This window comes from Muntiacus reevesi, chromosome 11, assembly GCF_963930625.1.
Source record: "Muntiacus reevesi chromosome 11, mMunRee1.1, whole genome shotgun sequence".
In the NCBI taxonomy this organism is placed as follows: domain Eukaryota; kingdom Metazoa; phylum Chordata; class Mammalia; order Artiodactyla; family Cervidae; genus Muntiacus; species Muntiacus reevesi.
The window spans coordinates 27,816,827-27,830,955 of NC_089259.1; the positions used below are offsets into that span (position 1 = coordinate 27,816,827).

The 14,129-nt window shown below is 42.4% G+C and overlaps 1 protein-coding gene across 2 annotated transcripts in view; it reads right to left on the minus strand.

Annotated features, from left to right (window-relative positions):
- B3GLCT (beta 3-glucosyltransferase) overlaps nucleotides 1-14,129 on the minus strand; it is a 110,485-nt gene that overhangs the window by 15,368 nt on the left and 80,988 nt on the right. For both annotated transcript variants that reach the window (XM_065902150.1, XM_065902151.1), the window contains 3 exons: nucleotides 7,615-7,728; nucleotides 5,406-5,505; nucleotides 1,602-1,721 (listed from right to left, as the gene is read on the minus strand). In XM_065902150.1, the coding sequence (XP_065758222.1) occupies nucleotides 1,602-1,721; nucleotides 5,406-5,505; nucleotides 7,615-7,728 (334 nt within the window). The remainder of the gene's footprint in view (nucleotides 1-1,601; nucleotides 1,722-5,405; nucleotides 5,506-7,614; nucleotides 7,729-14,129) is intronic.

Consider the following 14,129-nt stretch of genomic DNA (forward strand, 5'->3'; position numbering starts at 1 on the left):
CTAAGGACCTGCTGAAGAGATGAATGAGTGGAAGCCTAGATGAGCCGGGAAGAGCCTCGCCCTGGCGAGAAGGTCTGGGGGCAGGAAGGCAGGAGGAAAGACAGGCTAGAGACGTAGCCCCAGGCCGGGTCTCGGGCACCTGGGAGGGCTCGGGTTAGGCCAGTGAGAGGTGGTTAGAAGTGAGGCCCGATCGAGGTCAGTAAGAGTCTGGTTGAAATCTGAGTGATCATCTTCTAGTCAGATGCCTGCAGTAGGAGAGAGTTCAGACTAACAGCAACGGGAAGGCAGCGCAGCCTCTGAGCAGGGAGCGAGAGGACCAGGGTCTCTGACAGCAGCACAGCGGGGAGGACGACGAGGGCGGGGAAGGGGGGGACCAGGAGGCTATGGCTGCCCCTTCTGGGGCCAAAGCATTAACACATTCCTGCTGCAAAATGTATCAACCCAAGTACAAAGCAGTTCAGTCGCTCAGCCGTGTCCTACTCCTTGCAACCCCATGGACTGTAGCATGCCAGGCTTCTCTGTCCTTCACTACCTTTTACAAAAGGGGAAACTCTGGCTTAATGGACACCAGCCCCTCACCCAGGATACTAACGCATTACCACAAGGCTGCAAAGAGCTGGAACCTTCTTAAATGACGACGAGTTCAAATCAACACTCCTCGGCTTGATGCTTTAGTGTCTTCTCCAAGGCCCCTGGACCCCTACTTCCTACTGCTAATGGCCTCAGGTAGATCAACAAAAAGGCCTGGTTATCACTAGGAAAGGCCACCTCCACAACCATGGTGCAGTCACCACTAACCAGGCCAGACCAAAACAGGAACCCCTGGAAGACCACCCTGTGCTCGTAGGCCCGGTTCTAACCGAGGGGATTGTAAAGTTAAGAACACAAAGTCCGAAGGTTCAGAGGTCTACAGTCCAGTGACTGTTGCCCACCACATAGTGGATACACAACAAAACCTGCTGAATACATGTAAATCACTACAGTGGATAACAAGATTCTCCCTAACACCCAGCGGCAAATACTATAGAAACAACAGAACAGACTAACTGCCTGATTGATTCACCTACACAAATCAAATCAAAATCTCTCCCCATAAGATCAGGCAGAAGCTTACTTAAAAGCATTGATTCTTAACTATATTTAAAACCCATAAATCCCACACAAATATCACATAATTGCTTAAATCTAAACTTCTGTAACTACTCTTTCCCCAAATACAATCAATAAGCGCTGGATAATTAAGAAGTCTAATGAATTATTTTCTGAAATGAAAATCTACATCCAAATTTTTTTTCATTCAAACAGATGATCAAAACTAACTGGCTGCCTAGAAGCAATCACCACTACAGGCACATTTCTACCAAGTTCCCTGACATTCATATATATATATATCATCTATATATACAGACATATATTTATTCTCTTCAAGGAATAAAATGTTCTCTACTGTGGGTCCTTTTTAATGTTCACGATCCTGTCATAATAACAGCTCCCCCCATTTACAGAGCACTTAGGGATCAGCCTAGAGCCCATGGTCACAGACCCACCCCTGCGTCCTGGAAACAGAAGTGCAATTTGCAGAAAGCCAAGCTCATAGTTACCCTCCTCCTCCCGTGACGTAGCTGTAGCCGCCGGTGCCCAGCCCATAGCCGTAACGCTCTCCCAGAAACACGGGTTCACGGGCGTCGTAGCAGCTCAGCAGGTGCCGGAGCCTGGAGATGCTAAGATTCCCAAGGGAACAGAAGCGACAGTTCCTTAGTTCAAACGTGTCTGCAGAATACATATTTTACGGTTCTTACACCCCACTGGTTATACTCTGCATACTCTCTGTCAGTCACAGAGATGAAATTCAGGAGACTTACAGAAGAGAGATTTTTAAAAAAAAAAAGTTGACGTGCACTGTACATCACTGGAAACAGGAGAGAAACAGGAACACGGGCCTCCTCCCCAGCTTTCACAAGCCCCGACCGGCAGTGGCCACCTTGTGTGGATGGGCAGGGTGGCTGGTCGAGGAAGGAGGGGTGGCCTGCTCCCCACTGAGTGAACTCATCAGTGTACCTTCCAGACCTACTTGGTATTTCTTACAATACTTGATGGCTAAAAAAGGAACCTGTAAAGTACAGATGAGTCCTTGGCAGGCAGGTGAAGGCAAGGTGGGAAGGGAATTTGGGCAGCAAAGCTTTCCAGGGGGCCTTCAGGTTGTGCCACACCACTGCACTGTACTCAGGCCCTCCTCCAGGGAGGCTTCCCTAATCCGTGGCCTTGTGTGTCTGTCTGTTTACACCTCCGGCTCCTAGGCCTCCTTGCCGTGTGTCAACAGGGACAGCTTCCACAGGGCTGCTCAGAAAAATGCATTTATTTATCATTCACTGTATTCTCAGTTTCATCTCCTTTAACGGTTCTTCAGTTTTTTTAATTTTTCATGACACTGGTATTTTTTAAAAACAAATGCCCACCCCCCTTTTAATAGACTGGTCCTCGTCTTGGGTTTGGCTGATGTTTCCTTGTAACAGAGGCAAGCTTACGCATTCTCAGGTGCAGGGATAAAGAAGGCACGCTGTCTGGCCTGCGGTGTCCGCCTGTCCCCCACTGGGAGTGTCGTGTTTTGATCACACGGTGCTGCCCCAGGTCTCCCCTGGACACTTGCTGTTTTCCCTTTGCTGTTTCTCAGAGTCTCCGGCAGACACTTTAACACTAGCAAGTATCCTGGTCCTCATCAAAACTTATCCCTAGTTTGGCATCTGTCAGTGATTCTTGCCTGAATCGGTCTTTACTCTGATGGTGTCAGAGAGATGACTTTTCCAACTCCATCAACCAGGCAGAACTCCTCACTCCCTACTAGCCAGAACCTGCCTGCTGTGGGATGAACTGTGTCCCATGCACAATATTCATATGCTGAAGCCTTAACCCCCCTCGTGACTATATTTGGAGGTGGGGCTGAGAGTCAATTCCTAGGCAGGTTGATAAGAAGTCCGAGGTCCCCAAGGAGGAGAAGGGGGTCTGGGGCTCTCGAAGTGGAGACAGGAGTCTGGAATTCTCAAGGAGGAGGAAAGGACAAACATCTTTTTTCTTTCCTCTACATTCCTTAGTCTCAGTCACATAAAAGGTTTCCTTTAAGCCCAGAACTGATGATTACACAACAAGCAACTCAGTTTAAGCTCTGTACTAAGGATTACATAACAACCATGCACCCTGCTTGAGGACAGATTCTCCTTCCTGAAACCTTCTGGCTAACCCTGTCATCTTACAATGTAAGTTATGGGAGTGGGTCTAGTAAGATGTTTACAACCCTGAGACATTCTTTCGATTTATTGTAATAACTAATTTAAAAAGCATGTAACTCCTTTGCTTATACTATCAAGGGGGGCGCTCTCCATCCCCTTTCCGATGTCTATGTCAGAAGCTTTCTCTGTCCCCTTTTATACTTTAATAAAACTCAGCTGCACAAAAGCTCTTGAGTGATCAAGCCTGGTCCCTGGTCCCGAAGTTAAATCTTCTTCTTCAGAGATCACGAATCCGACACGGCTCCCCATAAGCTATCAGGGCCTAGAAGGAGGTTCAGTGAAGTCACCAGGGTAGGACTTGGATGTGGCAGAGCTCGTGTCCATATGAGAGAAGACACCAGAGAACACTCTCCACGGCAGACAAAGAAGAGGTCCTGCGAGCACACGCCAGGCCAGCGGCCACCCGCAAGCCAAGAGAAGAGCCTTAGAAACCTGCCTCGCCAGCACCTTGATCTTGGATTTCCCATCCTCCAAAATGAGAAAAAAATTTCTGTTTAACATAAATTATTTTGTTTCTATTTGGTATTTTGTTATGGAGCTGAATCTGCCTTATTACTTTTTTATTATAAGCACACACTTACTACCTCCTAATTGTCATGGTTCATAATCCATTACCGTCCTTAATGACACTGATGCTCTTGTCCCAGATTCCACCAATGGGAACCTCTTCAAGCTTGCTCCTGTGTCCTCTTAACATGCACTTTTCTTTCTGTTCTTTTTTTCCTAAGCACTTCCTCACTCTCTGGCATAAGAAAAAAAAAGTTAAAATGTCTTCCTATATCTTCCTTGCCTCAACCTTAAAATCAGCTATTTCTCTGAGAAGGCCTGGTTTCTTTTAGTAGGAAAGTTGCAGTATTAGTTCTATTCATTAGTTGCTCAGTGCTACTGAGGATCTTTGCATCTGGTCTTCTTTGGTGTGAAGAACTAGATCCGTGGTTCCCAACCAACATATTACCACTTAGCCATCTACTCAGTCCTACAACCTACCTAACGTACCTTCAGAGTTGCTTCATAACAAAAACCAGACCGACTGAAATCTCAGGAGTTGTTTGGCATCCCCACTCCTCTACCCCTGAAGGTGTGTCTCTAAAACCCATCTTCAGCAGTATTTGCTTTATATTTTCCCTTCAGTGTGATTATGTTTTCATCTGAAATACAGTTGGTTTGTTTCAGCTTTCTCCTCATCCTTATTGATTTTTCCTGTCCTTATAGATTCATTTTATTTTTCAATAGGTAAAATATGAGCACACTTCCCAAAGTCAAAACTAAACAAAGAGACAGAAAAGGGGCACACATACCCCGACTCCATCTACCCCACGCTCCCACCCACCCCTCTGTGGGAACTACTGCATGGATTTCCAGTTTATCTGCCCACTTTTTTTTTAACAGCTAAGTCCACATGGGTATGTTTTATTTCTCTTTCTTTCTTACAGGGAAGCAAACAAAATACATTCTTATGCACTTGGCTTTTTCCACGTAATGGTATCTACTGGAAATTACTTGATATAATTTGTTGATTTTTTTTTTCAAGGAACCAAAATTTTGGCTCTTTAGTTTGATCCTCTGCTTTTTTGACCTCTACCTCATTATTTCTGCATGTATCTTTATTATTATTTTCTTCCTTGTTTATCTGGGTTGACTTTGTGATTCTTTTCCTAGCCTGAGCTGGGAATTGAATTTTTTATTTTTATTCTTCCCACTGGCTTGGCAAACCTTATCCACCCCTTTATCATTAGACTTTTTGAATGACTATGTTTATGTGTCTTTCATATAAAGCATAGATTTGGGGTTTGTTTTATGAGGCACTTTGAAAAGTTTGTTCTTTTACTAGGTAAGTTAAACCCACTCACATTTAGTGATATGACTGATGTTTGATTTCAACATTAAAATTATTTTAGGTTTGAGTTATTATACATATCATACTGTATTGTCTACTGTCCGTGTTTTAAAAATAACTCATTTCAGATACTGTGTCCTTTGGGGGGGGTGGTGTTTCAGATGTGAGGGTAAAATCCAGTCCCTGTTTCTACATGCTGGCCAGCAGCAGAAGTACCCATCCTAGTTTCTGACTATGAATACATGTAGAATTTAAAGCCACCTGAGGACAAGGGGACCCCTTACCTTATTAATGTGTCATCATCCACAATGACCAACCATGGTATTTTGTCATGGCTGTGATTTAGAAATCTTTCCAAAATGGCAAATGTCTTTCCACAATGACCTAGGAAAGGTGAGAAGAAAACTTACAATGTATTACTTTCCTTAAAATATTGTGAGTCAAAGTTTAAACACTGGTATGCACTTAAGAATTTGAAAATCAGTCTTTTCTAATTTCCATGGACTTAGTGAACCACGGGGAACGATAAAAATCATGAAGTCAGTCATTCATTTCATATACAAGGGACTGAAGACCTAGAGAGGTGAGGGGAATTACACAAAGTCAGGTACAGGAAACACTATAGTTCACTCCAGACACATAAGAAATTTGTTAAGTCTTGCAGAAATTACAGGAGCTTGACTTCTTTCCTTAGACCTCCTTATTCTGAAAGAAATATTAGAACCTCAGGCATCACAGCCTTAGGGAAACAATGGTGCAAGATACAATATTATACTGTCAATTATTTATTTTGTAAATATTTGCTATTATGTTTCTTATATGCAGACATGGTGGCCAGTTCTAGGATGTACACTAAAGATCCAATGCCTCAGAGGCACAGTCCCTTAGATGCCAACAGATAGCAAGCATTTAATGGAAAATGCTGAGGCCAGGACAGCAATAAATGCTTGGGAAGAGAATGAAAGTCGATAAATAAGAATAAACCCCTCAATTCAACAAAGTATTAAGTGACACAGTAGAGAACAAAGCACTCAATTTAACCTTTACTTTTCTTATTCTTGATCACTTTGGTATTTTTAACCATTTTACTATGGTTACCATAATACATTTATTTATGGTATATATTTTTGAAAGCCATCTCAAATTCCTTTTGGATAGGGTAGAATAAGCAACAATAAGGTCAGACTGAAAATAAAACAAATCAAGAATGCATCAATATATGAGTATTAGAGTCAATTTAGAGTCTAAAAAGCAAGATAAACAAAAAAAGAAAATTCAAAATCATTCAAAATTCAAAACTGATCTGAAATCATTTTTCCAAAACAGACAGCAACAGACAGACTTCGTGATATATATATACTAATCTTGTCAGAATAATCAATACTACAGAATGGCGTATCTGATTCTACTCTGTACTTTATCAGTCAAGGCATTATGAGTATCATAAAATAATCAAGATAAATTACTCTATAGAAAAAGATCATCAACTTACTACTCTTTTTTTTCATAAAAAGGTTTGGGGGGAACCAGAAAACTAAAGAAAAATGTGGCAGGAACAATGGATAAAAATTAAGATGAATAAAGAGCATCTGAAGGTGAGGTGGCCAAATTTATACTTCCAATTTTTTGAAATAAAAAATGTTTTAAATTAGAAAGCCCGCAATCTGAAGAGAAAAACAGGTGTACTTCAACAATTTACTTATATATACCTATATGAGCTTATACTACATATGTCCCATGTAGAATGTGGTTAAGTGTTACTCAGAAGTACAAACGAAATGCATCCCGGACCATAACAGACCATAAGCTTCTGGAAGATGGGAACCATCAGCTTCATTCCTGTTTCCCTCACTGTCTAGCAGGGGCCAGCACACCACAGTCGGATAATAATACTGGCTGAATAAATAGCTAAAATTAAATGAAGAGACACTTTGCATGGGAATATGAAAAATTAACTCTGGGAGGGGGGCTTCCCTGCTGGCTCAGATGGTAAAGAATCGTCTGCAATGCAGTAAACCTAGGTTTGATCCCTGAGTCAGGAAGATCCCCTGGAGGAGGGAATGGTAACCCACTCCGGTAATCTTGCCTCGAGAATCCCAGGGACAGAGGAGCCTGGACAGCTACAGTCCACGGGGTCGCAAAGAGTGGGACGGGACTGAGACACAGATACCCCGTTGTGGCCACAGTGAGTCATGAAGGCGCAAAAGACCTGCTGTTCCACTCTGCCGTACCTGTCCTGTGCATATTCGTCATGCGTGTCAGCCACTTACGGATTACCAGCTTAAAATCTTAGAGCCTTTGCTAATACTAAAAGCAGTGCTTAAACTGCAAGAATCGGTCCACATCCATGGATAAAGATGTGAGGAGGAAGGAAAGAAAGTTACATGAGGGAAAAATTACAGTATTTATAAAATGCTTCATTTTTATCCTAAGCTACTATATTTACAGAATGGACACTCTGAGTAAGAGGATCAGTCGGGACTGAGGACTCACCTCTATCTGTGTTAGGAATCCCCAGATCCACCGTCGGGATGGAGCTGTCTGCGTAATCACTGTAGTATTCGAGGTGACCTGCCTGCCCCGCCCAAGTCTGCTTCACGATGGGGACTGAAAAAACGAGAGGGGGACCATCACTGGCACAGTCACCCAAGAAGCTGGAATCCCAGCATGACGGGATGACCTCCCAAAAGGAAGGGACCAGCACGTCTTCTTCTCCAGGTGTTCCAAGGCTTAGCGCTCCCTTCCTACCCTGAGAAACGCCAACAGCACAGGCCCTCCTCATTGCTGGTGATAAACACACTGCTTCCACAGAAAGATATATTGTCTAGTCGAATTAGACTGCTGTGTAGAAGTTAATTTTAACTAATTTTTCTCTTTTCCCAGGCCGCTTTATTTAAAATTCACAACTGGAGTTTTAGATGCTTTTTAGGGGTGTGGGGATACAATTACTTCTAAGGGCTGTAATGTTCTGTGTGGTTCTAGCTGAGATGTATACTTGCCTGTCTCACAGTGGAGGGGGGAACCTTTTCAAACTACACGTCTCCACCCAAAGATGCCAACAGGACCACCCAACCCTATAAAGGACATGACCCTACCATTAAGAATCAGTACATGTACACCAGTGGCTGATTCATGTCAAAGTATGGCAAAGACCACCACAATATTATAAAGTAATTAGCCTCCAAATAAAATAAATTAATTTTAAAAAATCACTACATGTGATGGCTGATAGTATTGTGTTGCACTTTTGGAAAGTGTATAAAGAAATAAAATTGAAAACCACTGCAGATTCTAAAACTGTATCATGAACAGATAAATTACTTTAATAAACACAAATAGCAGAAAACTTGGCTGATTTTCTGTATTTTAGGGTGAGATGCCCAAAGGTAGCTGTGACTCCACACCCAACACAGAGAAATCAGCTTGACCACGATTTGATACTAATTCACTTGACCAACTATCTCAGTAATTACTTTCTTCTATAATTTTTTTTAAGTTACTACCTGTGCATCTCAATTTTAAAGGGATTCCACTGTTGTTTTAATAGAAAAGATCAACATAAAAAAACTAGATCTTATACTGTTGATTTAAGAATCTCAACTCTGATGAACCAAATCTTCAGGTCAATATTTTGAACCTTTATTAAATCATTTCCCCCCCAACCTAAATAAAAATAAATGATATGCAAAAACTACCCACACGATGTCAAAGTGTCTAGCTATGCTAGTCAGCAAACTGGGAGACAAACTTAGATAGCCCCTATACAGGAAATACAAAAGTACACCATACCACAGTCCACTATTTACCAGCTCTTAAAAAAGAAGAGACTTACGAATTCTGGACATTTGCTATGGTAACCTCCAAATTACCTATTTTAAGCCACTAAATATTATTTTATATATTAAAATACAATTTTCTGCCATCATAAAAAAAGGCAGATATAAAGATTTCTCCATGCCAGAATGGACAAAGATCCGTAAATGATAAGGTTGGGGGCAGGAGAGGGTGGAAGGCATTGAAAGGGCAGTGCTGAAACATACACATTACCAGAAGTAAAATAGATAGCGAATGGGAAGTTGCTCTATGACACAGGGAGCCCAGGCTGGGGCTCTGTGACGACCTGGAGGGGTGGGATGAGGTGGGAGGTGGGAGCGAGGCTCAGGATGGAGGGGACATGGCTGGTTCATGCAGATGTATGTCAGAAACCAACACAACACTGTAAATTATCCTCCAATTAAAAATAAATAATTTTGAAATAATAATAATAGATAAGATTGCTAAGGGAGAATAACAGAAAAAAAAAGGAAAAATTCTTATTCTGTTCAAATTCCAGCACAAGAAAACCCAAGCTTGGCCTGTGGTGGCCCTTGGCTTTGTGCATAATAAGCAGGACTTATCCAGACAAGACAGGCCGCCCTGGTGGCTCAATGGTAAAGAATCTGCCTGCAGTGCAGGAGACCAGGGTTCAATCCCTGAGTCGGGAAGATTCTCTGGAGAAGGGAACGGCAACCCACTCCAGTATTCTTGCCTGGAGAACCCCATGGACAGAGGAGCCTGGTGGGCTACAGTCCATGGAGTCGCAAAGAATCAGACACGACTGAGTGACTGAACAACACACCTAACCTACTTGTCTCCTGTTTTGGTTTGAAACAGGTGAGACAGAAATGTTACCAGAGGTAAGAATTTCTTAGAGCCCAGCACCCCACACGACCTGAGACACGGTAAGTGCTCAGTGAATAGCTGGCTGAAGACTGGGTGCTGTGGGGATTCCAAAAGGCTGAGGGCTCCTTCTGGAACTGGTTTAAAGGAAGGAGTTTTACCTCTATCAGTGATTCAGCCTTTGTACAAGACCACGCTAAACTGCTTCAGTCGTGTCTAACTCTTTGTGACCCCATGGACTATAGCCCATCAGGGTCCTCCATCCACGGGATTCTCCAGGCAAGAATACTGGAGTGGGTTGCCATTTCCTCCTCCAGGGGATTTTCCCAACCCAGGGATCAAATCTGCATCTCTTAAATCTCCTGCATTGGCAAGCAAGTTCTTTACCACTAGTGCCACCTGGGAAACCAGCACCACCATAACCAATCATTTTAAAATGGACTGACCATTTCAACACAGCAACGTGTTCTGAGTCTCAAAGCCCAAAAGCATCCAACAGTGAACAATGTTATCACCTATCCAATCCTCATCACGGTAATGCCTATGCAAAGAACTGAAGTCAAGGTGAAGTCTTCTACAACAGCAGATGAAGACTATTTTAATGCATCCAGAGTTGATGCAAAACTGCTTAAAACTTTAGAAATTTTGGTCTGTTTTATCATCACTGCTTGAATAGTGAATAACTGAATTCTTTCTATTATTTATATGTCATATTATATTAAGACACTCTATTCCTAAAGATATTAAACTTGGAGAAAATATTTCAATATAGTTACGTGATCTACTATTTCATTTTCAATACAGAGAAGCATACTCCCTCCCACGTAATAAAACAATAGTGAATGTCTCTTTCAAGAATGTTTGCCACAGATAATTTAAAATTAGGATAAAGTAAAAAGAACTGTACTATTTAAAAAAAAAACACCCACCCAGATGGCATACATCTTCCACCTGGCTGCACCACTGAGAAGGAGGAGATGCAGAGAAGTCCCTTCTACTCCCGACAGGCTGACGTGCAAAACTCTGATTACGAATGAAAAGGAACTGACCCTTGAGCAAAATCTACCACACAACCTGATGTGCATGACTGTTCTTATTTAAGGAATCCGCCATTTTCCAACTGACAAATGGCTCTTCTGTCTCGGTGTGAAGGTCAGTGAGCATAGGAAAGCCTTGGTTTCTCATCTCTTGAGAGGCTTAGCGACAACACCAAGGCTGTGCTCTGATCCCTGGTTTGGGGATGCGGTGTCTGTAAGACGGAAAGGCTATCTGACACAGTAGTGCCAGGGCACTCTGGCCCCCCATCTTCACCTGCACAGCAGCTGGGAGAGAACTAAACTTTCATCAGGAATTAAGCCACTCTGGGCATTTGTTCTCTAACGTCATGTCTCTACTTCTGCCTTGTGAATGAGATCATCAGTACAGTTTTCCTAGATTCCACATATATGCATTAATACAGAATACTTCTCTCTTCCTGACTTATTTCACTCTTTAATGACAGTCTCTAGGGTCCAGCCACATCTCTACAATGATCTAATTTCATTCCTTCTTATGGCTGAGTAACAGTCCATGAGTGGGAAGAATTGGGAAATTGGGATCGACACATATGCACTATTGACACTGCATAAAACAGATACCTAAGGAGAACCTGCCAAGAGAACGCTCTGGTCATAGCAAACACCCTCTTCCAACAACACAAGAGGAGACTCTACACTTGGACATCACCAGATGGTCAACACCAAAATCAGACTGATTATATTCTTTGCAGCCAAAGATGGAGAAGCTCTATACAGTCAGCAAAATCAAGACTGGGAGCTGACTGTGGCTCAGATCATGAACTCCTTATTGCCAAATTCAGACTGAAGAAAGTGGGGGAAACCACTAGACCATTCAGGTATGACCTAAATCAAATCCCTTATGACTATACAGTGGAAGTGAGAAATAGATTTAAGGGACTAGATCTGATAGACAGAATGCCTGATGAACTATGGACGGAGGTTTGTGACATTGTACAGGAGACAGGAATCAAGACCATCCCCAAGAAAAAGAAAAGCAAAAAAAGCAAAATGGCTGTCTGAGGAGGCCTTATAAATAGCTGTGAAAAGAAGAGAAGCCAAAAGCAAAGGAGAAAAGGAAAGATATTCCCATTTGAATGCAGAGTTCCAAAGAACAGCAAGGAGGGATAAGAGAGCCTTCCTCAGCGATCAATGCAAAGAAATAGAGGAAAACAATAGAATGGGAAAGACTAGAGATCTCTTCAAGAAAATTAGAGATGCCAAGGGAACATTTCATGCAAAGATGGGCTTGATAAAGGACAGAAATGGTTGGGACCTAACAGAAGCAGAAGATATTAAGAAGAGGTGGCAAGAATACACAGAAGAACTGTACAAAAAACATCTTCATGACCCAGATAATCTTGATGGTGTGATCACTCATCTAGAGCCAGACATCATGGAATGTGAAGTCAAGTGGGCCTTAGGAAGCATCACTACAAACAAAGCTAGTGGAGGTGATGGAATTCCAGTTGATCTATTTCAAATCCTGAAAGATGATGCTGTGAAAGTGCTGCAACTCAACATGCCAACAAATGTGGAAAACTCAGCAGTGGCCACAGGACTGGAAAAGGTCAGCTTTCATTTCAATCCCAAAGAATGCTCAAACTACCGCACAATTCCACTCATCTCACACGCTAGTAAAGTACTGCTCAAAATTCTCCAAGCCAAGCTTCAGCAATACATGAACCGTGAACTTCCAGATGTTCAAGCTGGTTTTAGAAAAGGCAGAGGAACCAGAGATCAAATTGCCAACACCCACTGGATCATCAAAAAAGCAAGAGAATTCCAGAAAAACATCTATTTCTGCTTTATTGACTATGCCAAAGCCTTTGACTGTGTGGATCACAATAAATTGTGGAAAATTCTGAAGGAAATGGGAATACCAGACCACCTGACCTGCCTCTTGAGAAATCTGTATGCAGGTCAAGAAGCAACAGTTAGAACTGGACATGGGCCAACAGACTGGTTCCAAATAGGAAAAGGAGTACGTCAAGGCTGTATATTGTCAGCCTGCTTATTTAACTTATATGCAGAGTACATCATGAGAAACGCTGGGCTGGAAGAAGCACAAGCTGGAATCAAGATTTCTGGGAGAAATATCAATAACCTCAGATATGCAGATGACACCACCCTTATGGAAGAAAGTGAAGAACTAAAGAGCCTCTTGATGAAAGTGAAAGAGGAGACTGAAAAAGTTGGCTTAAAGTTCAACATTCAGCAAACTAAGACCATGGCATGCAGACCCATCACTTCATGGCAAACAGATGGGGAAATAGTGGGAACAGTGGCTGACTTTATTTTTCTGGGCTCCAAAATGACTGCAGATGGTGATTTCAGCCATGAAATTAAAAGACGCTTACTCTTTGGAAGCAAAGTTATGACCAACCTAGAAAGCATATTAAAAAGCAGAGATATTACTTTGCTGACAAAGGTCCGTCTAGTCAAAGCTATGGTTTTTCCAGTAGTCGTGTATGGATGTGAGAGTTGGACTATAAGGAAAGATGAGCACAGAAGAATTGATGCTTTTGAAATGTGGTGTTGGAGAAGACTCTTGAGAGTCCCTTGGACTGCAAGGAGATCCAACCAATCCATCCTAAAGGAGATTAGTCCTGGGTGTTCATCGGAAGGACTGATGCTGAAGCTGAAACTCCAATATTTTGGCCACCTGATGTGAAGAGCTGACTCATTTGAAAAGACCCTGATGCTGGGAAAGATTGAGGGCAGGAGGAGAAGGGGACGACAGAGGATGAGATGGTTGGATGACATCACTGACACAATGGACATGGGTTTGGGTGGACTCTGGGAGTTGATGATGGACAGGGAAGCCTGGCATGCTGCGGTTCATGGGGTTGCAAAAAGATTGAACCGAACTGAACTGAAGGAGAGCCAACCGTATAGCACAGGGAACTCTACTCAATGCTCTGTGATGACCTGAACAGTAGGGAAACCCATGAAGAGGGGCTATGTGTATACATATAGCTGATTCACTTTGCTATTCAGTGGGAACACAACTGTAAAGTGGGAACACAAGTTGTAGAGCAACTAAACTCTGATAAAAATTTATTTAAAAAAATAATTAATTCACTCACTTCATCTAACACAGGATATGGCCTGCCAGTTGGCTGGTTGCAGTTTGATTCAACCTCCTGTTTTCAATAAACCTCTCCAACCAGAGGGAACACACTCTTTAGCATCAGTGTGTTCACATCTGGAGATCAGTATAGTCAAGATACCAGTTTTTTTTTTTTTTTAAGCTGAAAGGTGTCAAGTGCTTATTTTAGGAGCTTAGGAGGC